Below are 25,442 nucleotides of genomic sequence, written 5' to 3'. Positions count from 1 at the left end.
CAAAGTGGAAAAGCTGGTTGAACTGGCTCCCCTCCATTTAGCCATTTGCCCGTGTTTGTGGTGGAAAACTGAGCGGGTCGAGCATAACACGTCAACCCTGTTAAGCACAGATAGGCAGGCTAGAAATAATTTAACAATTTATTTAAAATTGACATGCAAAGGACAGTTTCCAAGAGACCATTCCCTTCATGTCAAATAGAACTTACCCAGAACGTGATTACCATGTTGTGAGAATATTCAATATTAATGTTCTAGACATGTTTCATGGGAACGTTGCAAGAAAATGAATGTGTCCAGTTCTCTAAGGGTTATGAGAGAATTCCATCAATGTTCCACCAAAATACATGGGTGACATGTTCTCAGAATATAATATATGAATGTTCTAGACACGTTTTATGGGAACATTGCATGAACATTCCTGTGTTGCCTGATGGTTCCAAAGAAACTTCCTTGTTTCATCATTACACATCACCCCCTTGTTGCTGTGGCCGAGCACATCAATGGTCTGATTGGTGAACCACTGATCCATTCACTGCCCTTTGTTAACACAAATAATGCATTTAATGTAAAGTGTTTATAAATGTCCATATTTGCCGCACTTTGACATACAGTGCCTTCAGAAAGTATTCACACCCCTTGACTTATTCCACATTTTGTTGTGTTACAGCCTGAATTCAAAATGGATTAAATAGATTTTTTTCCTCATCCATCTACACACAATACCTTATAATGACAAAGTGAAAACATGGTTTTAAACAGTTTTGCAAATGTATTGAAAATAAAAATGCAGAAATATCTCTTACATAAGTATTCACACCCCTGAGTCAATATAACCACCTTGGCAGTGATTTATAGCTGTGAGTCTTTCTGGGTGGGTCTCTAAGAGCTTTCCACACCTGGATTGTGCAACATTTGTCCATTATTCTTTCAAAATTCAGGAAGCTCTCTCAAATTGGTTGTTCATTATTGCTAGACAACCATTTTCAGGTCTTGCCATAGATTTTCACTCTGCCACTCATAGTCTTCTTGGAGAGCAACTCCAGTGTAGATTTGGCCTTGCGTTTTAGGTTAATGTCCTGCTGAAAGGGGATTTAATCTCCCAGTGTTTGGTGGAAAGCAGACTGAACCAGGTTTTCCTCTATGATTTTGTCTGTACTTAGCTACATTCCGTTTCGCTTTTATCCTGACAAACTCCCCAGACCTTAATGATTACAAACATACCCATAACATGATGCAGCCACCACTATGCTTGAAAATATGGAGAGTGCTACTCATTAATGTGTTGTATTGGATTTGCCTCAAATATAACACTTCATGTTCAGGACAAAAAGTTATTTGGCACATTTTTTGGAGTATTAATTTAGTGCCTTGTTGCAAACAGGATGCATGTTTTTGAATATTTGGGGTATTGTGTAGGCCAGTGACACAAAATCTACATTTAACCCATTTTAAATTCAGGCTGAAACACAACAAAATGTGGAAGGGGTGTGAATACTTTCTGAAGAGACTGCACGCAGAATGTTCCCATAATTAACGAAAAACTGGACACTCAAACATCTGGGGAATATTACTAAAACTTTCTCTATCACTAGAATTGTTAGCTTGGATTCCCCCTGTCACAAGGAGTTTTATGGCTGATTTAAGATGTTACGATGAATCTGCAGTGTTTTCTTTCTTTATTTACCTCGTGAAATGGGAAAACATTTATTGATGAAGTTGATCATGTGCTCTTTATAACAGAGTGATAAAATTAGGGGAAATCAAAAATATGTTTTGGGACCATGTCACACTTCTTAAAAGTCACCAAATTGGTGCAACGACCCAATATCCTCTTTAATCTGCCTCTTAGTGATGATAGCTGTGTTTAAGTGTACCTCAATTACTGTATATAGTTCCAGAAATGGTGTATTAACCCCCTAAATGCCCCTGGATTCAGTATGTATTGATTTAGCATGCAATGTGTGAGAAGTGTGAGTAAGAGTCAAAGACATTTGTTTCAAAACTTTATTTCTCTCTCTTTGAGCATATATTTACAATATAACTTAGCAAAAACAAAGCAAAGTACAGTGGTTGTATTTTGAACTTTAGTTTCACACACCAAATAAATCTGTACAAGTCTCCATTAAACCAAACAAAATGACTGTTGTTGATTCTATAATTTGTGCAGGGGTTGCATATGCAGTCTTGGCTGTACATCTGGACTGTATCCTTGATGACTGATGCTGATATGCACAAAGTGCATATAATTTTCACCCATTATTTACAGAGCAAGAAAATTAACAAAGATAATACGTGAATGGTTTCAGATTTAGTTGCAATCTCAGAATTGGTAGGCCTTAACACCAGCAGCATGCTTTTGGGGTATTTTTCATATCAAAACTTGTCTCAAGAGTGTTTTCACCTGTTGGTGGTTCTTTGTGTCCTGTCTAAGCTGTTTCGTTCTGCTCTATGTTGGCCACCAGGCCCTTGGTGTCCACAGTGGCTGTTGGGCGGATGGGGTTGTTGAAGTACAAGGTGTTGTCGAAAGTACACTCTCCCAGGACGGGGGTAGGCATCCGTTTGCGGAGTAGGAAGGCACCGAGTCCTACCACTGTGATTATCACCAAGACGACTGCCACAGCGATGCCGGCATAACCATGGGTAGCTTCCTCCACTAGGGGAGCTAGAAGAAAGGAAGTCACAGTGTTAATGGCAAAATTATTGGTGGAATTGGTTTTAGTCCCTGTATAATGTTCAGAAATGTGGAGTAGAGTGAAGTTGCCCCTAGACGCTGATCTTGGGTCAGTTTTGCATTTTCTCCACTAATGGTTACGGATTGGGTGAGGGGAAACTGATCCCAGGACTATGCCCTGGAGCAAGAAAAGCATTGATTTGACTGTCAAAACTGATCAAATGTATCATTCTTTACGCTAACCAATTATATCTGCTGTGAGACACTCACCAGCAACTGGTTGCTTCTCTGTTGGTGTGATGACTGCAAAAGAAAGAGATAAAGTTGTTCACAAAACATAATTGCAAGACAATTCTAAGCTGATGCAACAAACACAGGATGACTTGAATAATGACTCTGATATCATCCCATCTTAAATACTTGAATCTATCAGCTGAGTCCGACTCACCTTTGGCTGTTTTGCAGATGTACGACTTGTACCGGTTGCAGCTGTTAGTGCTCCAAAGACCACTATCAGACTGGATCTCCACACATTGTTCTCCACTCTTTGGCATCCCTTGTTTCCAGTTGGTATAGTCCACCACACTGTTGTCAATCCACATCCAGTCACCTGGAACAAGAACAATGGGTCAAACCTATATCCTTTGACATGGGTGATTCATTGTCATTGAACAACTATAAATCGATAAACATTGTTTTGAAGAAACGCAAGACGTGGGTTCCCTTCAGGGGTTACTGCTACGCCTTCCTCAACTCTGTGGTGGACAACTGGGCCCACGCCACTGTGGAGATCACCAGGTCAGACAAGGCATTTACTCCATTGGTTGTGAAATTGGGACATAATCTTAGAATTGCAAGGTACTGTACTTGCCAAATTCCGGTAAATTTCCAGTAATTTTTTCTGAATTCCTTGGTTTTCCAGAAATCCTGTTTGGGAATTTGGGTAAATGTCGCTGAATTTTGTAACTATAGGTACTGACCTTCGTGGCTCTTGTGCATGCCAATCCAGAATGACTTGGATCCATCCTGCAGTAGCTCAAGGTTCTTCTGGATGAAGCTGGCCTCCAAGGGATCCTCGACACTCACCAGGGATGCTCCTGTTGTCAGAGAAACTTACTACCCGTATTCATCATCACCATCAATCACTTTGAATTTCTTGCATTCAATTAATATATATGTTCATATGCTCTACATTCAATTAAGACATTGGGTATGTCTCAAATAGCACCCCATTTCCTATGTAGTGTACTACTTTTTGACCATGGAATAGCATGCCGTTTGGGACGCTATTCCATTCTGGTCTGAATGACAGTTGGTGTAAAAGAGGTGAAGTGTGTACCCATTCGGAGACATTCCACAGTGGCGTGGGCCCAGTTGTCCACCACAGAGTTGAGGAAGGCGTAGCAGTAACCCCTGAAGGGAACCCACGTCTTGCGTTTCTTGGGCTCGGGGCAGTTGCCAGGGAGCTGAGGGGGCTGGCTGGGGGCTATGTCTTTAAAAGAGGCCAGAGAAGTTCACATACTGAAGTTGATGTACATGAGATGTAAATGGTCAATGTTGGCACAACTGATACATTACTGCATACAACACCTTTAAAAGACACACTTTTGGATTGATCAAGCATTAAACACAGACATTGTGGGTAAATGGAGTAAAGGCCTTGTCTGACCTGGTGATCTCTTGCACAGTGAGGAGTAGGTGTTACTACAGTCGCCTGTCTTCCACTTGGCGTCTGTATCCATGTAAACACAGGCAATATTGTTCTTTGGCTCATCTACGCCCCATTTGGTGTAAGATAGAGGCCAGTTATCCACCCACTTAAAATGCCCTTCAGTCTGAGAGACAGAGACAAAGACAACAAAACACAATGGGTGAAAGGTCCAGCTGAAAACTTACAGGTTTAAAAACACAAAACCGCTTTGGTTTCTTAAATGAACACGTCAGAGTAGGAGATCCAATGGATAACAGTGGGAGATCATGTCAATGCTAAGTCCTCTTTGGCGCTGCACTAGCTCTTAAACCAAAGTCCTAAAAATTAAGTCATTTTTTACATGCTGTGCCTTGTAAAAATGAATTTTAAGATTTTACAATTATTGAACTAGGCAAGTCAGTTAAGAACAAATTCTTATTTTCAATGACGTCCTAGGAATAGTGGGTTAACTGCCTTGTTCAGGGGCAGAACAACAGATTTATACCTTGTCAGCTCGGGGAGTCGATCTTGCAACATTTTGTTTATGAGTCCAACGCTCTAACCACTAGGCTACACTGCCGCCCCAAGATCACAAAGCTCCATAATTAAAATTAATCTGATCAACATATTGTTTAGAATATTTTGTCTCTGTAACCCAAATGATTGGCATAGAGCAATGTCAGTACCATAGCAGGCAGGCTAGCGGTTAGAGCGTTGGACCAGTAACCGGAAGGTTACTGACAAGGTACAAATCTGTTGCTCTGCGCCCGAACAAGGCAGTTAACTCCCAGGTTCCGTGGATGTTGATTAAGGCACCTCTCGGATTCAGAGGGGTTGGGTTAAATGCGGAAGACACATTTCAGTTGAATACATTCAGCTGGACAACTGACTAGGTATCCCACTTTCCTCCTCTTTTACCAAATTGTTGTTGAGGCCAATCCACATGGGCCCATTGTATTTTTGGATCTGCATTGTGATGAAGGCCTGGGTGATGGGGTTCAGGATGCTAGCCATCTCTGCATCGTCTGCTTTACATTGCCTCCGGGCCTCGTCCCAGTTCATCTTCTGGACCACCAGTTTGAAGGAGTCATTTCCCAGCTTGTAGAATGTCTTCGTTGACTCTGTGGTGGCAGGGACCACAATCTGAGAATCTGAAACCAAAGGAGACTTGTTGGAGGGGAACCTAAAGAGGGATACTCTATTGGACCACATACCGAAGAATTGGATTTGAACAGCCTCACTAGGGTTGTCGATAACTTGCCAAAAACTGGCAGGTTCTCCAGAAATGCAGCTTGGAAGATTCACGGATTTCTGGAAAACCTGGGGATTTTGAGAAAGTTACTGGAATTTTGCAAACCTAGAGCAGCCTCACTGAACTATGGCTTCTTCTCACCAATATTCCTTTTGCAGATAAAACCACGGGATACTAAGCAGTCCTCGACCTTCCACATTCCTGTCTGTTTTTGAGAGCTGCCCACCAGAACCACACAGTCAAACACCTGGAAGAGAGATTGGGAAGGAGATGAAAAGGTTAGATTCCTCTTCAGAATTCTCATTTGACTGGTTAAGGCTGTTTTGCATTTGGATTTATTGACAATAACTCAATCAAAATCCCAAAGCCTAACATCTTAAGGTTCCCAAACCCAGATTGAAGGCGCAGTCCTGGATTAAAAATAATTCTCAATAAAGAATCTTCCGTGAAAGTAGATTTTAGTCTACCTACTTTCAAGGGGGATTCTCTATTCAGAACTATTTTTTATCTGTTTCCAGGAAGTCACTTAATCTGTGTTCAGCAAACAGCAGTTATTTTTACTGTACGTCTTGTACCTCTTCCATAAATGAATATCTTCCGTCTGGCACTGACGTTGGATGCCCTTTTGCCCAGTTGGTATAGGAAACCCCTCTCCCCTCCGTCCATAGGAAGCGCATCTCCCAGTTGATGTCGTTCAGACCTATCCAAATGTCCTGGGGATTCCCAAGCATCTGGGTGGTAAGGAACGCTGGGTGGAAGACCAGTCAGAACAATGAAGAGTCAACAAGTGAATCCATATATACTGTTTACATAAAAATATTTATCAACCCCTGTTCCATTGGTTAACATTTCAATTATTTGGCACTCGTTAACCAATGTCTATAGGATTTCTTGTTGCATGCTTATAATTGCACAAATCCTCAATATAATTGAACACACACAATTTTACAGAATAGCTCAGGTAGCTTTAGCAGTGAGGTGTAAAGGGATAGACTTCTCACCCACCTTGCTCGTTCTCGCTAAGGACAGAGGCCAGGTTCCCTCCCTGGTTAATGCAGTAGGTCCTGGCCTCCTGCCACGGCTTCTTATCGCTGTCTCCAATGAATTTGTAGCACTGTGGAAACATGATGCATCATAGTAGTGCACTATGAAGGGAATAAGGTGCCATTTGGTATGCAGGCAATGACTCAACTCTCCACACACAGGTCAGCATCACATTGGGTCATCACCCGGGCCTTGATTTTTTTCCTTGACACATGATAAGGAAAGTAGTTTGTGTGAGGTTCTCTCTGCTGATGCACCATAGGCTACATACTATACAGTATGTAGCCTATGGTATGATTTTATAGTACGTGGTGGTGGTACTGTAGTAGTGTACCAGTTACCTTCCCCTGGAAAGCAATCCATTCTGGGGCACATCCTCCCTTGGGTACAGTGGTGGGGGCCATGGTCGTGTTAGTGAATCTGGTGGTTCTTTTACAAATGGAGGCCAGCTCTACGCCACAGTTGATGTCATTCCAGTACCCTAGAGATGCAGAGAAACAAAGAGACACAACCCGATATAGACCCAGCTTACAAAATGACATCCTGGGAGCGTCCCCTGAATGTTAGTGAAAGTCCCATGGACGTTGCAGTATAACAACACTGTAACGAGAGCATAACTGCTAAATCCCTCTGGAATTAGACGTACCCATACTCTTGTATATCGTCACACAGTTCTCATCATTGTTGGCGAAGTTGGGTTCGTTTTGATCCCATGCGGTAAACACAACAGGAGACCCATCCAACCAGCTGAAACATACAGTACACAAACCTAGTCTGAACTGTGAGCATCTATTCAATCAACTACACACCTTGAAAGCACACGTTTCTCCACTCGACAGAGAAGCACAGATTTCAGGCATGTTCACTGGACTGTGACAAACAAAACATGCTCATGCACAAATATCTCTGAAAAGAGATGGTAGGACTTCAGGTTGTTTTAAATGTCCAGGGAACAGTCAACAGTCATTTTACATACCTAAAAGACTTATCCAAACCAACGGTCATTCCAATGTAATATTGTCCCTCGGATCCTCTAGATATCTGGAAAAAAGTTGCAACTCTTTGAGGAAACAACCATTTCTAGATTGAACATTTCAGTGACACTTGTTGTTATCCTGTCATAGTGTAAAATCCTCTCTTTATCAGATCCCAAGAACCAAAGCTTTTCGGATGTCACAGGACTGCATATACACAAATATAAACACAACATGTAAAGTTTTGGTCTCATGTTTCATGAGCTGAAATAAAACATCTCCGAAATGTTCAGTAACGCACAAAAAAGCTTATTTCTCTCAATTTTAGTGCACACGTTTGTTTACATCCCTGTTAGTGAGCATTTCTCCTTTGTCAAGATAATCTGTCCACCAGGTAGGTGTGGCATATCAAGAAGCTGATTAAACAGTGTGATCATTATACAGGTGCACCTTGTGGTGGGGACAAGGAAAGGCCACTCTAAAATGTGCAGTTTTGTCATACAACCCAATGCCACAGATGTCTCAAGTTTTGCGGGAACGTGCAATTAGCATGCTGACTCCAGGAATGTTCACCAGAGCTGTTGCCAGATCATTGAATATTCAGTTCTCTACAATATGCCGCCTCCAATGTCATTTTAGAGAATGACGTCCAACCGACGTCACAACTGCAGACTACGTGTCTTGTGGGTGAGACAATAATGTGAAGAGAGTGCACCATGGTGGCGGCGGGGTTATTATGGTATGGGCAGGCATAAGCTACAGACAACGAACACAATTGCATTTTATAGACTGTGACGATATCCTGAGGCCCATTGTCGTGCCATTCATTCACCACCATCACCTCATGTTTCAGCCATTGAAGAGGAATGGGACAACATTCCACAGGCCACAATCACCAGCCTGATCAACTCTATGCGAATGAAGTGTCATGAGGCAAATGGTGGGCACACCAGATACTGACTGGTATTCTGATCCACGCCCCTAAATTTTTTCAAGGTATCTGTGACCAATAGATGCAAATCAGTATTCCAAGTGATATGAAATCCATAGATTAGGGCCTAATTTATTTATTTAATTGACAGATTTACTTACAGTACCAGTCAGGTTTGGACACAGCTACTCATTCAAGGGTTTTTCTTTATTTTTACTGTTTTCTAATTTGTAGAATAATAGTGAAGACATCAACACATATGAAATAACACATATGTATGAAACACACACATCATGTAGTAACCAAAAAAGTGTTAAACAAATCAAAATATATTTTATATTTGAGATTCTTCAAAGTAGCCACCCTTTGCCTTGATGACGTCTTTGCACACTGTTGTCATTCTCTCAACCAGCTTCATGAGGTAGTCACCTGGAATGCATTTCAATTAACAGGTGTGCCTTGTAACAAGTTCAGATGTGGAATTTATTTCCTTCTTAATTAATACATTTGAGCTAATCAGTTGTGTTGTGACAAGGTAGGGGTGGTATACAGAAGATAGCCTTATTTGGTAAAATACCAAGTCCATATTATGGCAAGAACAGCTCAAATAACCAAAGAGAAACGACAGTCCATCATTACTTTAAGACTTGATAGTCAGTCAATTCGGAAAATAAATTTCAGTCCAAATAAATGCTTCACAGAGTTCAAGTAACAGACACATCTCAACATCAACTGTTCAGAGGAGACTGCGTGGTAGAATTTCTACAAAGAAACCACTACTAAAGGACAATAATAATAATAATAATAATAATAAGAGATTGTCTTGGGGCAAGAAACACGAGCAATGGTCATTAGACCGGTGGAAATCTGTCCTTTGGTCTGATGAGACCAACCGCCCTATCTTTGTGAGACGCAGAGTATGTGAACGGATGATCCTCATATGTGTGGTTCCCAGCATGAAGCATGGAGGGGGAGATGTAATGGTACTTTGTTGATGACACTGTTGGTTATTTATTTAGAATTCAAGGCACACTCAACCAGCATGGCTACCACAGCATTCTGCAGCGATACGCCATCTAATCTGGTTTGCACTTAGTGGGACTCTCATTTGTTTTTCAACAGAACAATGACCCAAAACACACCTCCAGGCTGTGTAAGGGCTATTTGACCAAGAAGGAGAGGGATGGAGTGCTGCATCAGATGACCTGGCCTCCACAATCACCCGACCTCAACCCAATTGAGATGGTTTGGGATGAGTTGGACCACAGAGTGAAGGAAACGCAGCCAACAAGTTCTCAGCATATGTGGGACCTCCTTCAAGACTTGGAAAAGCGTTCCAGGTGAAGCTGGTTGAGAGAATGCCAAGAGTGTGCAAAGCTGTCATCAAGGAAAAAGGTGGCTACTTTAAAGAATCTCAAATATAAAATATTTGGATTTGTTTAATACTTTTTTGGTTACTACATGATTCCATATGTGTTATTTCATAGTAGTGATGTGTATACTATTATTCTATTATGTAGAAAATAGTAAAAATAAAGAAAACGTGTGTCCAAACAGTTGACTGGTACTGTATATGAACTGACATTTTTTCATGTTGCATTTATATTTTTGTTCAGTATAGAAGTGTCTACCTGTTTCCATATAAACTTCCTCTCGCTCTCTGCAGTGATGACCACCAGGTCACCAAAGTTCTTTTTACAGAATTCTCTCGCCTCGTCCATGGGGAGATTCTCAGTGTTGAAGAAATACTGAGTGTCGTTGTACTCAATCCAGCCGTCCTTTGTAGTGTTGTACACTGAAAAGGCATGTAAAAAAGGAGTACATTTCCTGTTAGGCATTTTTAATAGTACATTTCACAGAGTACATTTTCTCTTAGTGTTTGTGTTGAACTATGCTTCGCAAACTAAATGATAGAAGAAGGTGTGCAATACATTATGTCCATTGATTAATTTAACTTAAGGGAAAGGCCAAGAGCTTGAAGGAGAGCAGGGATAGTGAGAAGGAGGAAGTGGAGACAGGAAGTGGAGGAATGAGAAACAGGAAACTGGACATATTCCTAAGATCCTATGCATTACCTGGCTCAACTTGAGTGGGATGGGGCTTTGGGGTAACCCCTGTGGATATCAAAAAAAGTTTGGGTGAGCACATCTGCAAGGTTGAGGGTCAAAATTCTATGTTCATCAATAGTTTCATGACTGACATGAACTGCACGCCCATTGGGCACACACACTGGTTGAATCAATGTCGTTTAAACGTCATTTCAGTGAAATGACGTTGAACCAACGTGGAATAGATGTTGAATTGACGTCTGTGCCCAGTGGCCGGTGAAGTCAGTGCTCCAGCAGATATGGTCTACTGTACCTTTGCGAATCTCGCAAATCCAGTCATTGTAGGCATCACAGTGTCGATCATTCCAATGGCGTCCGAAGTAAAACTGGACCTCTGTGCATTTTTCATTATCGTTGTAGTCGTTTGGTTCTCCAAATCCCCAATTCTCATAGCTGAACTGGAGAACAACATTGGAATAATGTTACACAGTAGCACTGTATGGTGTCCATATTAGCCTCAGGCTGAGGCTGTCCTTATATGGACACCATAGTACTGTATTAAAGACAATGACTGCAAATCAAAGATTGAAACAAGAGTAGTGAGTAATAAACTACTTCTAAGGAGAAGGAATATCACAGTAAAGATGAGGTGGCAGGCTACTCACTGCTGATCCGTCAGCCCAGACGAAACCTGCGGAGGGATCCAGATTGCTGAGGCCGATCCAGGCTGCATCAGAGGAATGATACCTGAACAGAGAGAATGGAAACCACAGACAGTGGTTATTATGACTGTGTGGTTTTCAACCACAGACAGTGGTTATTCTGACTGTGTGGTTTTCAACCGCAGACAGTGGTTATTCTGACTGTGTGGTTTTCAACCGCAGACAGTGGTTATTCTGACTGTGTGGTTTCCAACCGCAGACAGTGGTTATTCTGACTGTGTGGTTTCCAACCACAGACAGTGGTTATTGTGACCATGTGGATTTCAACCATAAAGAGTGGTTATTATGACCGTGTGGATTTCAACCATAAACAGTGGTTATTACGACCGTGCTGATTTTGATTTCAACCACAGACTGTGGTTAATAGGACCACACTGGTTTTGACTGATACTCATGGCAACAGAAACAGTTATGAGGATAACTTACGGAGAGCTGTTCAGGTCTGTGGCACTGTGAATGCTCATCAGATCACCACCAATGGCCTTGCAGAATTCCCGCGCCTCTGACCATGACTTCTTGTTTGCAGTCTCTTTTCTGTAAAGCTTATTGAGGGGAGAGAAAATGATTATTGATGAATTATTAATTAATTATTATAATAAAGGATTATCAATGATTTCATGCTCATTGATTAAATTATTGATAAAAGCAACTATTCACTTAAATTCACTGATCAAAGTGTTTGTTTCACATACAGAACATGTACAGCATATACCCCAACTGTACCTTGTAACAGACATTCCTTTTAGCAGCAGGTGACCACCCAGAAGGACAGCTCAGTGCCGGGGTGGTGGGAGGAGCCATTGTTGATGTGACGCCCTCCGCCATTTTCTTACAGATGTACTTCTCCTTGTTGCTGCAGCTGACCACATCCCACAGACCAGCAAACATTCCAGTTGTCATAGCTACGCAGCCTTGTTTTCTGTCTTTTTTCAAACACACAGAAAGATGAGAAAAATTGAGTAGTTTAATTTAGTTCCAACATTTGCCATGCAGTTAAGGTGTGGGAGAAAGTAGTCGTCATACCAATGACAGTTCCTGCTACAAATCTGTCACGCACTGGCCATAGAGAGGCTTTTATTCTCTATTTTGGTTAGGCCAGGGTGTGACTAGTTTGGGCATTTTAGTTTCTTTATTTCTGGGCAAAGGCTGGAGAGTATCCGCGTCCAAGGGGGAGATAGAGGCGGCGAAAGCAGAGCGGCGACAATACGAGGAGTTGGCACAGCGGAGCAGGCACGAGAGGCAGCCCCCCCAAAAATGGGGGGGAGCACACGAGGAGATTGGCTGAGTCAGGTTGGAGACCTGAGCCAACTCCCTGTGCTTACCCTGGGGAGAGTGTGACTGGTCAGGCACCGTGTTATGCAGTGATGCGTACGGTGTCTCCAGTGCGCACTCATAGCCGGTGTGTTATATTCCAGCTCCCCGCATTGGCCGGGCTAAAGTGGGCATACAGCCAGGACGGATGGTGCCGGCTCTGCGCATCTGGCCTCCAGTGCGTCTCTTCGGCCCAGGATATCCTGTGCCGGCTCTGCGCACTGTGTCTCCGGTGCGTCTGCACAGCCCAGTGCGTCCTGTGCTAGCACCCCTCAATTGCCGGGCGAAAGTAACCATCCAGCCAGGACGGGTTGTGCCGGCTCTACGCTCGAGACCTCCAGTGCGCCTCCACGGCCCAGTGTATCCGGTGCCTGCTCCAAGAACCAAGCCTCCAGTATTTCTCCCCAGCCTGGTGAGTCCTGTGCCTGCTCCCAGAACCAGGCCTCCAGTATGTCTCCCCAGCCTGGTGAGTCCTGTGCCTGCTCCCAGAACCAAGCCTCCTGTATGTTCCCCAGCCTGGTGAGTCCTGTGGCAGCTCCACACACCAGGCTGCCTGTACGTCTCCTCACTCCAGTGATGATCTATGGCACAAAGCCTCCAGTGGTGATCCATGGTATGAAGCCTCCAGTGACGATCCATGGCACGAAGCCTCCAGTGACGATTCATGGCACGAAGCCTCCAGCGACTGTCTCCAGTCCGAAGCCTCCAGCGACTGTCTCCAGTCCGAAGTCTCCAGCGACTGTCTCCAGTCCGAAGCCTCCAGCGACTGTCTCCAGTCCGAAGCCTCCAGCGACTGTCTCCAGTCCGGAGCCTCCAGCGACTGTCTCCAGTCCGGAGCCTCCAGCGACTGTCTCCAGTCCGGAGCCTCCAGCGACTGTCTCCAGTCCGGAGCCTCCAGCGACTGTCTCCAGTCCGGAGCCTCCAGCGACTGTCTCCAGTCCGGAGCCGCCAGCGACTGTCCCCAGTCCGGAGCCTGCAGCGAGGGTCCCCAGTCCGGGGCCTGCAGCGAGGGTCCCCAGTCCGGGGCCTGCAGCGAGGGTCCCCAGTCCGGGGCCTGCAGCGAGGGTCCCCAGTCCGGGGCCTGCAGCGAGGGTCCCCAGTCCGGGGCCTGCAGCGAGGGTCCCCAGTCCGGAGCCTGCAGCGAGGGTCCCCAGTCCGGGGCCTGCAGCGAGGGTCCCCAGTCCGGGACTTGCAGCGAGGGTCCCCAGACCAGAGCCGCCACCAAAGTAGATGCCCACCCGGACCCTCCCCTATAGAGTCGGGTTTTGCGGCCGGAGTCGGCATCTTTGGGGGGGGGGGGGGGGGGGGGGGGGGGGGTACTGTCACACCCTGGCCATAGAGAGGCTTCTATTCTCTAATTTGGTTAGGCCAGGGTGTGACTAGGGTGGGCATTCTAGTTTCTTTATTTCTATGTTTTCTGTTTCTATGTTTTGGCTTGGTATGGTTCTCAATCAGGGACAGCTGTCTATCGTTGTCTCTGATTGGAAATTATACTTAGGCAGCCTGTTTTGCCACCTTAGTTGTGGGTAGTTGTGGGTAGTTGACTTTGGTAGTGGCCTGTATAGCCCTAGTAAGCTTCACGTTCGTATTGTTGTTTCTTGTTTTTGTTGGTGACATTCATAATAAAAAGAAATGTACGCTCACCACGCTGAACCTTGGTCCGGTCATTTCCCTGACGATGTTTGTGACACAATCGATCATCAGTTGCTACAATCAATCACCATTGTGGGAAAAGGACACTGTACCTGGCATGCCCACGTTGAAGTGGGTGAACTTGACCTCCGAACTGGTAGTCCACTTGAACGTGTCTATATCCGCCATGTTGGAAAGTCCACTCCAGAAGTACTTCTCCGGCCTCAAACCCACCAAACTGACCAGGAAGGCATTTTCATACCTACAAACCAACCAACAAACACACACGTTCAATCTGTTATCTGACAACTTATCTTGTCCAGGATATGACTCAAATAAGTGAGTCAAATATATCTTATCCTTATAAAATGGTCATGATGTGATACCGTACCTGTCAGCCACTTCCACCAGGATTGAGTCACTCTGCTGGCAGGTCTGCTTGGCCTCATCAAATGTTTTGGTTTCTGATCCAACTTTGTAGCAGTAAGAACCATACCGGATCCAGCCCTTGATGACAAAAATACAGAAACAATTATCCTCCTACTGGTGGATCTTTGTCAGTCAAGATGACACCATTCTAGTCCTTATCTAGAATCATTTTCAAGCTTCCATTTCATGTGATATAATTCTGTATTCATTAGTTACTGTACTCTCCCTTTCAACAAACAGGAAATGACCTCACTCACCAGCTTACATCCTGGACTATCTTCCTCCGGGGCACCTGCCACCGGTTTGGTGGAGGCCTTTTTCTTACACATGTACCCGTAGGTCTTCTCACACAAATTATCAGCCCACTTCCCATCCTGTGAGAGAATATGGAGTCCACATTGTCACAATACCACATGTATTACTGCGTTGACACCACTGTTAAACGTTGTCATCATTGCCATTGTTAGCCGTAGCATTCAGCTAGTGTTCGCATTTATCTAGCATCAGCATTTACCTAGAACTAGCATATAGCGAGTGTTAGGGTTAGTTATACAAAATCTGTGGTGTAAGCATTTAGCTAGCGTTAGTATTAGCATGAACCTAGTCTGTCCATTGAGGGACCAATGTGAATGTTACCTTTCCTCTGATCAGGACACAGTCCTCCTGGAGGTTGGCACCGTGAGAGGGCTCCCCTGTCTGCCAGTGGCTGAATGTCACATGGGATCGGTCGGTCCACTCAAACAGCAATGCGTTCCTTTGGTCATTCAGGCCGATCCACAGCTCATCTGTGGCCGCTGAAGTCAAGCAGAAGGACATTAAGAGTCAGAGCCAGGAAGACAGTGATAAACACCTGATATACTTATCATTGCCTTTGGCTGATCAAATTGACTGAGGTGACATTATGATTATTATTATTTATTCATGGAAGCCCAATTTAGACCAGGGTCTCATTCACAATCATGCCCTGAGTACAAACATTTTCACAATGAAGAAAATTAACATTCCAAAGAAAACAAGACGAATAAAAAGTCGACAAGGTACAGTTACAGTACTACCATTTCAACAAATGAACCATTACATCAATAAAAACAACTTTTATACTTTAGCGACAAAGCTAGGTAAATTAGATGTTTGTGTAGTGGAACGTTGTAAATAGAAAGGGAGTAATGAACTGATCTACAGGACTTCAATGAGGACCAGCCAATGTTTTGATACAGGATGCAGTGGTGAGTATTAAAATTGTCACCTGTGATAAAGTGAAGGAAATTATGGTAGACGGCATCCAAATGTTTAAGACTTGTGGCTTCTGCAATCTGGTAAATGGTGTCACCATAGTCAAGAGCGGGCAGGAATATTGACGGTACAATCTGCTGCCTGCTATTTAGGGAGAAGCCAGATCTATTTTTTTTTAAATAGCTTTTTAACTAGCTCATCCGCATGCTTTTTAAACATCAACTCTTTGTCAATCCAAATACCCAGACTTTTATTGGGACACATCTCAGAATGGTTTTCAAAACTGATAGAAATGACAACCCATGAGAAAGATCCTTGAAGTGCATAACAGATCTATCAGATATAGAGGTAATCGTAGCTACAACATGGATAGTGTACTCACTATATCCTGACTGAGAGATGATGAAGCTTTGTTCTTCTATGTTGTGGATGCTGGCCAGGTCCCCTCCATCTTTGTGGCAGGCGGCCAGGGCATCCCTCCACATCTTCTTGGTACGTTGTAGGTAGTAGCAGTGGCCTGCATAGGGAATCCAGTGACTGGTGCAGAAGGTGGGCTGATCTTTCCCTACTGAGGGGGGTCAAAGTTCAATAGTCAGAGAGAAGGTAGAATGTTCAGAAAGTGGTAGACTGTAATGTTTTATCTGTTTGACCCAAACAACCTCTGGGTCCGTATTCATAATCTATCTCGGGGTGAGAGTGCTGATCTAGGATCAGCCCGCCCTGTCTATGTAACCTTTTTCATTATAATCTAAAAAGCTAAACTGACACTAGCTCAGCACTCCTACTCTGAGACAATTAGTGAAATTTGGCACTAATATATAAATGTTCAGTTTACCCTACCCTACACAACCTGACCTGGTGTTGTTAACCTTGTGTTGCATGACATTTGAACTAAGTCGAAAATCGTGTGTAGGTCATGACTGTTATGTACTGTATGATTCAACTCTTACCTATAGGGGCAGAGGCCAGAGCAGTGGAGTTTCCTTTGCGACAGATATATCCCAGCTTCTTGGAACATTCATTGGTCTCCCATTTCGAGGCCTTGCCAGCATTCAGGGTTGCACAGCTGAGCCCGGGTTCAGTTGATGGATGTCCTTTAGGAAATATTGACCCATGTGTTTATTAATTGTCTTCCTGCAACATTGAAAGTCACAACATACTTGGATAACCTCAGTTGTTCCCTAGGCTGTCAAGTATAGTATGATGTGTTGCATGCAGTTGCACTCACCTGGGGCCCAGTTTAAATATCTGAATGGGTTTCCATTGCTCCACTGCCATCCAGCCTCAAAGTCTAGGCTATTCAGTCCAATCCACAGAGATGTGCCCAGGATATTGGTCAACCCTGCATTAATAAAAAGCATCACAATACGTCCACGAGAGTAGTGTAATATTCTTAATAAGGAATTGACTGTATCAGATTGATTTATCTCTAAATCAAGGTGAGGTTGTAGGTTAGACTGCATTGTAGGACTACATTGTAGGTTGTAGGACATTGTAGGTTGTAGGTTAGACTACCATTCTGTATACATCTGGCCCTTCTTTGGACAGTGTGCTAACAAACCTCCAAACGAGCTTCAATGCCATAAAACAAGCCTTCCGTGGCCTCCAACATAGCTTTTAAATGCTACTAAAACTAAGTGCACGTTCTTCAACCGATTGCTGCCTGCACCCTCCCGCCCGACCAGCATCACTACTCTGGACGGTTCTGACCTAGAACATGTGGACAACTACAAATACCTAGGTATCTGGTTAGACTGTAAACCCTCTTTCCAGACTCACATTAAGCATCTCCGATCCAAAATTTAATCTAGAATCGGATTCCTTTTTCGCAACAAAGCCTGTTTCACTCATGCTGCCAAACATACCCTCGTAAAAGGGACTATCCTAACGATCCTTGACTTCGGCAATTTAATTTACAAAATAGCCCCCAACACTCTACTCAGCAAATTGGATGTATCACAGTGCCATCCGTTTTATCAGCAAAGCCCCATATACTACCCACCACTGCGACCTGTATGCTCTCGTTGGCAGGCCCTCACCACATATCCGTCACCAAACCCACTGGCTCCAGGTCATCTATAAGTCTTTGCTAGGTAAAGCCCCGCCTTATCTCAGCTCACTGGTCACCATAGCAGCACCCACCCGTAGCACGAGTATAAAAGCACTGGTCATCCCCAAAACCGACACTTCCTTTGGCCGCCTTTCCTTCCAGTTCTCTGCTGCCAATGACTGGACGAATTGCAGAAATCTTTGAAGCTGGAGTCTTATATCTCCCTCTCTAACTTTAAGCATCAGCTGTCTGAGCAGCTTACCAATCACTGTACTTGTACACAGCCAATCTTTAAATAGCACACGCGACTTCCTCATCCCCATAGTATTACATACCCTCTTGCCCTTTTTCACCTCAGTATCTCTACTTGCACATCATCATGTGCACATCTTTCACTCCAGTGTTAATGTGAAAATGGTATTATTTTTTGCCTCTCGGACTATTTATTGCCTACCTCACTAATCTTCTACATTTGCACTCACTGTGCATAGCTGTATGTTTGTTTATGTGTAACTCTGTTGTTGTTTCTGTCTCACTGCTTTGCTTTATCTTGGCATGGTCACAGTTGTAAATGAGAACTTGTTCTCAACTGGCCTACCTGGTTAAATAAACGTGAAATTATTATTTTTATTTTTTTAAATAGACTGGCCATAGCGCACTTTGGGCAAATGCCATGGTCCATCTTCGGGCCGGTGTGTCAGAAATGCCTGGGCTGGTTCCTGGTCCCAGTCCTCCCTTGGACAACAGGTTAGACTATACCTCAGATGTAGGTCTGGCCAGGTCTGACTGTACATACCTCAGATGTAGGTCTGACCAGGTCTGACTGTACATACCAGAGATGTAGGTCTGACCAGGTCTGACTGTACATACCTGAGATGTAGGTCTGACCAGGTCTGACTGTACATACCAGAGATGTAGGTCTGACCAGGTCTGACTGTACATACCTGAGATGTAGGTCTGACCAGGTCTGACTGTACATACCTCAAATGTAGGTCTGACCAGGTCTGACTGTACATACCTCAGATGTAGGTCTGACCAGGTCTGACTGTACATACCTCAAATGTAGGTCTGACCAGGTCTGACTGTACATACCTCAGATGTAGGTCTGACCAGGTCTGACTGTACATACCAGAGATGTAGGTCTGACCAGGTCTGACTGTACATACCTGAGATGTAGGTCTGACCAGGTCTGACTGTACATACCAGAGATGTAGGTCTGACCAGGTCTGACTGTACATACCTGAGATGTAGGTCTGACCAGGTCTGACTGTACATACCTCAGATGTAGGTCTGACCAGGTCTGACTGTACATACCAGAGATGTAGGTCTGACCAGGTCTGACTGTACATACCTGAGATGTAGGTCTGACCAGGTCTGACTGTACATACCAGAGATGTAGGTCTGACCAGGTCTGACTGTACATACCTGAGATGTAGGTCTGCTCGTGGAGCTCTACTATACTGAGCAGGTCGGCTCCTTGCTGCTGGCAGCTCTTCCTCGCCTGGTGCCAAGTCAACACAGACTGGGTGTTCCTCTGGTACAGGACACCTGTCACTGGGTCACTGTCCCATCCTGAGGACGCTGAGGGGGACACGGAAACATTAGGACACACTTAAGGTGGGAAAAATAAATCATCAATAACAGTCCAAGAACTGAATCAAATCGTGTTCTGTTCATCTCTATCACTTTATGTCATGACAGAACTGCCCCTCATATCTGTGACTATGGTGGCAGTTCACCAGGAACTATAGTGAAAGGGGGCTTCCTTCCTTTTCCTGTCCCAGTTTTGGAGCTGTGTCAGGGGTAACACAGGAATGAGCTCCAATCAGGATGGAAGGGTAAAGAGACACAGAGCTGCCTCCACAGCTAGAGGAACTAGAGGATGTGTTTGTGTTTTTCTGTCAGGAGGTCAGAGACCAGACCTTTCAGCGCTGACCTGGCCAGTCCTTTATGGCATTTTTTGAATGGGATACCATCCCCACATTTTAAACCATGGTCGTTTGCCTTGTTTTTACAGACTCATCAGAGTCCAGTATAGAGTAGGCAACTGATATTAGAGATTTCTGTACTCCCATGAGTCAAATTGATTTGACCTTTATTCATAAAGCATCCCCGACTAGGAGCGATGATACAGGAACAGGTCCCCTCTTGTCCTTCTAATGTTGATCTGAAAGGCCAAACTGATCCCAAATCAGCACTCCTATTCTGAGATGCTTGATACATACGGCTCATGATTTTTTACAGGTGTCACCTGCTGACCCTTTTCCTGATCACTGGAAAATGGCAGTAAATTACAAAAAACATAGCATGAATTGTGAGGTTTGACTCACATTTCGAGGGACAGAAGCCCCACTTCTTGGCTTTATTGTAATCTGTCTCTGTGGCGCACCAGAGCTGTCCATCTGAGCGCCCCTGCGGAGTGCACTCAGCATACCACTTCTCCCCAAACTGAAAGGGGAACTGGCAGGGACTTCCAAAGGCATTCCCCCCTAGTGTGAACACCTCTGATAAAGGGGACAAAACAGTTTGTTACATTTAACATTTCTGTAATGTAGCAGATGCTCTTATCCACAACGACTTACAGTTAGTGCATTCATCGTAGGATAGCTAGGCGGGACAACCACATACTGTATCTCAATCATAGTAAGTACATTCTTCCGTAATAAAGTAGCTATCAGCTATCAGTCAGTGCTAGTAGGAAAAATATACATTGTTAACAGTATGAATCATCCCAGGTCAGACATTCATTCCCTGGCTTTAAGAAAGTTTATGACAACAGCATCTTACACTTCTGATTCCTACCTCCAATCTCCAACCTCCAGTAACAGTGAGTGTGTCTTGTAGCTTACTTACCTTGGTAGCCCTTGGAGCAGAGGTCTTTCTGAGTACCATACATCTTCCAACAGCTCCAAGACCCAGATCCCTGGTAGATCATCATATTCTTCTCGTTGCGGTTGCCATAGTTTAAGTGCAGCGCCTTGTCTTTGAGGCCGAACAGGGTCTCGTTCTTACACTGCCAGTACTGGAGCTCGCTCTTCTCATCACAGGGGAAGAGCAGCACCTTGACCCAGTCCTTCAGGTCCTGAGCCCCCAGGCAGAGCTTCAGGGAGATGCTGAGGAGACGAGACTGTGAGGCCCAGCGGAATTGCTGGTTCTGGGACGTGTGGTCACAGGGAGCCACTGTGACTTGATTGGCGCTCACCGCCACCACACACTTGTTGTGATCCTGGTTGTAGATCAGGAAGGAGCTGCTGTCTGCAGCACGGGGGATAAGGTTCTTCTTATTTCTTATTTTTTTATCTGTTTTTGTTCTACAGTACCTTGTTATTTTTAGTATTACATTGTTAGTGATTACTGCATTGGTGGGGTTAGAGCTTTCAAGCAAGGCATTTCACTGTAATTGCACATGTGACATTGATACTTGAAACTAAGGACAATGGTGTGATCTATCCCAGGTCTCATCCTTCTTTCAGGCTCTACAGCTGCTCTCATAAACAGCACTGCAATGCTATTTAACTGTGACATTGTGTCTAATTGTACAGGAACTGTAATTTAAAAATATATAAAAATCTAGGTCCAACTACAGTAAGTTGCATAAGAAAGCCTGTGTATATAAATATTTGTTGCACTTTCTTATTTTCTGTACTTTCAGCGGTTAAAACTGTTTACAGCATTCAAATTATTTTCAATAATTTTTAAGAACTCACAGTGTATGTAACTACAATTGAAATACATGTGTTTTTAAGCCACTCAAAAAAATAGGCCACTTTAATGTTTATATCTGAAAGCATCTAAAACGCCTTATAATATTCTAAACGTTATCCAGCTCGTCAAATGGTTCACTCGTGACTCCTGGAATAGATTCCATCACAATATATCTCGCTGTGTCTGCCAATGAAGCAAAACTTACTGAAGGACCTAGAAATTCTGGATATATATCTTACCAGTCTACAAAAATAGTTACTTTCTAGCAGCCTCAACCTTGTCTTCCGTTTATTGGTAAAGCATATTAACAAATATCATTTGTAACACTTTCATTATACAGAATGCTTAACCATTGCATGAAACCAATTAAAGTGGAATAAAACCCTACATACCTATCTCAGCAGTGCAGCGCAGAGCATGCATAAGGCACAGGAGCACAGCGAGGGATGGACTGGATGCCATCGTAGCTAGTGCAAGGTTTGCTATCCCAGGACGAAAAAGGTGGTGTAAAGTAGCTGTACAGACCAGAGCGGAGAGGAGAGAGGGATCTGGCTGTGGTGTATTCAGGTGTCTCTCATGGAAGAACAGTGACACAGACACATGAATGCTGCCCCCTTAATGCAGCCAATGTGTATCCTGTCACATGGGTTGGCGGGGGGTCGGCCAAAACCACTGACATCAGGAGAGGAGAGGGGAAGGAGGAAATGTGCAGCCACTATTCATTCCCTTATCAGGAGCACACAGGGGACGAGAAGAGCCACAGGTCTGAGATCAGCCAGAGCATCAATGAGCCAAGCCTCACTCACTTTGATTGGATAGTCAAACAAGGACCAGCTCTCAGGGCAACTCTCTATGGACGATCTGTAAAATCTAAATACAGAGGTTCGTCTTTTAAAGAATATGGTAGAAGTCCTTTTGATGACTGAGGAACATCCTTAATTTCACAATATTCCATGCAAGAGACCTTTTGCGCCCCTATTTTAAGTAGAAATTGTGCAACAATATTGCATTTTAAAAGCCTGTTATATTAAATGAAGTGCCCTTTAATATAGACCACATGGATAATACAATAAATCAGATTTTTTAGTTTAATAAAAGCTTGCTAAAGTGCAAAAAATCTGCATTTTGACATGTTACTTCCTAGGAAGATTTCAACCCACTTAATACCAACATGTTTCACCATCATTTTAAAGCCATAATTATTTTGTTGCTTTGACAAAATCATTTCTGAAGATTATTATTTATTTAATGTGATTAGTGATTCATTTATGCATGTCCCTCTTTAAGGTCAACTCTAATGTGAACTGAACTCTCGTTTTAATATGGTGAAACTATTCCTTTAAAAATATATATATTTTTAAACATTGAACATCTAATCGTCCAATCAGAGGGAAATTCATGTGAGCTGGCTCTACTCTTTTTGACCATTTTCTGGTGTTTTGTGTTGGAAAAATGAGCAGGTTGAGCATCCCTTACAGAAAAAACACAATTTCACATGTGGAAAAATCACAACATTTCACATAGAATTTGATGTGAAATCTGATAACTTGTTTTTGGAACACTTCACATGATCACTACACGTGTAGTTTCATGTTATCACATGTTGCTTTACATGTTGTCACATTACCTTCACATAACATCACAGGTGATCACATGAAAACATGTGATTTTACAACACTTCACTTGTGATCACGTGAAATGTATGTGTTTTTGCGGTAAGGGATAACACGTCAATCCATAGACAGTCAGGCTTACAGTCAATTGCCACACCCTGCTGCACACAACAAGCTTCCATTCCCACTGTCAAAGAGGTGATTTAATGCCACTGTTACTATTTTTGGCACTTAATAAGCATTTACTATATTAATGTGTTTAAGTAACCTTCCGAGATGGAAAAACATGTTTAGGTGAAATGAATGTTTCTTTTACAACGTACACTTCTCAAAAGGCACCGGATTGGTGAAACGATACAGTAAACACAGAAGACCAGATCCACAGGAAAACTCACCAAAAAAAACAGGCTTCTTGCCAACAGTTGTGGCAAATATTTGGCAAGCTCATATTTTCACATGCAAAGTAGTTGAGGCAAACTTCTCCAAATACATTATGAATATTCAACTTAGATCATGTTTTTTGTTACTTTGTGTATTAACAACATGTTGTATCTACATCGACCAAATCACATTTAACTTTAATGGTAGCGTGAAGCCAAGAGCAGAGAATGAACCAGACCAGGAATCAGCAGCTTGGAAAAAAACAGAAATAATTTAATTGGAAAACATAACAATACAGGAAAACTAAAAACAACAAACACTCAAACTCACGCAGTGGAATCATACAGGGAACATAATTAATGAAATAACAAAGGGAACAGACAACACACCTCGCTTAAAGGGGAAACAATGAAATGATAAGAAACACCTGAGTAACAGGTGGGATTCTCTGCCTCTAACCCTATTACAGGGGCTGAGTCACTGGCTTACTGGGGCTCTTTCATACCGTCCCTGGGAGGGGTGCGTCACCTGAGTGGGTTGAGTCACTGATGTGATCATCCTGTCTGGGTTGGCACCCATGCCCGCTCCTCGGGACCGTAGCTCTCCCAGTCCAACAGGTACTGCAGGGTCCTTAGGACGTGGTGAGCCTCCAACAAACGCCCGACAGTGTAGGCCGGGCGGCCATCCACAAGTCGAGGGGCGGAGGAGTAAGTGTGGGGGGAGAGATGGGACTGGTCCTTAACCACATGAGATGGGAGACATGGAAGGATGGACAGACCCTCATGAACCTGGAAAGCTGGAGACGATAGGTAACCGGGTTGATGAGACTCAGGATCTTAAAGGGTCCTAGGTAGCGAGGAGCGAGCTCCCGCAAATTCACCTTTAACAGGATACTCTGCCCAGACGAGGAACCTGCTCCAGTTGCTGGCCTGGGTGAAGACGAAGCAGCGGAGGAACTTCTCTAGCTCCTGGTTGGCCTTCTCAGTTTTCCCATTCGACTGTGGGTGGAACCCTGAGGAGAAACTCAACGATGCACCCAACAGGGAGCAGAAGGCCTTCCAATACCGATCAACGACCACCAGACCCTTGAGATGGAGGTAGCCTGGTGATAAAGTTTACCAACAGATGAGACCAGGGCCGACTTGGGATAGGCAGAGGTTGGAGCAGCCCGACCGGTCACTGACGGAAGACCTGCATTGGGCACAGATGGAACAGGCTGTAACCAAGGAAATCACATCCTCAATCATGCTGGACCACCATAATTTACACCTCAGGATCTCCAGTGTCCAATTAACTTCTGGATGCCCAGTTAATTTAGAGGAGTGTCCCCATTGTAGTACTCGGGACCGGGGTGATCGCGGAACATAAGGTCTGTTAGTGGGTCCCCCGCCGGGGTTCTCGGGTCTGTGCTTGTCAGACCATGGTCTCAATACTCCATATCACAGGGGCCACAATGCGTGAGCTGGGGATGATGGGCTAGGTGTTGGTGGGACAGGGCGTCTGCTTTCTTATGTTCTTATGGTCCGTCCAGATCACGAAAGGATGAGGTGCCACCTCCAACCAGTGTCTCCACCCATCACGGGCCCACTCAACTGCCAAGTGTTCCTGGATGCCTACATCATGGTTGCGTTCTGCTTGAGAGAACTGCTTGGAGAGAAAGACGCATGGGTGCAGTTTTTTGTCCTCCTCTGGTGGAATAACCGTTTATGTGCAGCACTCAGAATGGACGGACAAGCGCACAACTTTTCTGTTGCTG

General features: G+C 44.0%; 1 protein-coding gene across 1 annotated transcript; it reads right to left on the bottom strand.

The window, feature by feature from the left end:
- Positions 1 to 1,990: 1,990 nt before the first annotated feature.
- On the bottom strand, positions 1,991 to 22,292 carry LOC110489948 (macrophage mannose receptor 1). The gene is made up of 30 exons (XM_021562980.2): positions 22,085 to 22,292; positions 20,841 to 21,242; positions 20,318 to 20,491; positions 19,413 to 19,568; positions 17,166 to 17,279; positions 16,888 to 17,031; positions 16,320 to 16,505; positions 15,341 to 15,498; positions 14,962 to 15,078; positions 14,667 to 14,782; positions 14,389 to 14,537; positions 12,056 to 12,255; positions 11,759 to 11,874; positions 11,276 to 11,357; positions 10,924 to 11,068; positions 10,638 to 10,676; positions 10,194 to 10,357; positions 7,634 to 7,698; positions 7,304 to 7,404; positions 6,999 to 7,138; positions 6,619 to 6,727; positions 6,189 to 6,361; positions 5,755 to 5,860; positions 5,280 to 5,512; positions 4,341 to 4,506; positions 4,011 to 4,163; positions 3,652 to 3,768; positions 3,120 to 3,281; positions 2,942 to 2,974; positions 1,991 to 2,662 (listed from the first exon to the last, which is right to left on the bottom strand). Exons 1-30 carry the CDS (start codon positions 22,152 to 22,154, stop codon positions 2,427 to 2,429), a joined length of 4,326 nt encoding a protein of 1,441 aa, XP_021418655.2. The 5' UTR covers positions 22,155 to 22,292; the 3' UTR covers positions 1,991 to 2,426.
- Between the last annotated feature and the right edge of the window lie 3,150 nt (positions 22,293 to 25,442).

This window comes from Oncorhynchus mykiss, chromosome 15 (genome assembly GCF_013265735.2).
Source record: "Oncorhynchus mykiss isolate Arlee chromosome 15, USDA_OmykA_1.1, whole genome shotgun sequence".
In the NCBI taxonomy this organism is placed as follows: domain Eukaryota; kingdom Metazoa; phylum Chordata; class Actinopteri; order Salmoniformes; family Salmonidae; genus Oncorhynchus; species Oncorhynchus mykiss.
This window is presented reverse-complemented; position numbering and strand designations above follow the sequence as displayed.

What these genes read in the sequence shown, in the direction of transcription:
- LOC110489948 (XM_021562980.2), bottom strand. Translation starts at nt 22,154, where the DNA reads ATGGCATCCAGTCCATCCCTCGCTGTGCTCCTGTGCCTTATGCATGCT. An exon ending in GGGCTTCTGTCCCTCGAAAT is followed by an intron (nt 19,569 to 20,317) that starts GTGAGTCAAACC and finishes TGTCCCCCTCAG; the next exon opens with CGTCCTCAGGATGGGACAGT. An exon ending in GACGATATACAAGAGTATGG is followed by an intron (nt 7,139 to 7,303) that starts GTACGTCTAATT and finishes CTGCATCTCTAG; the next exon opens with GGTACTGGAATGACATCAAC.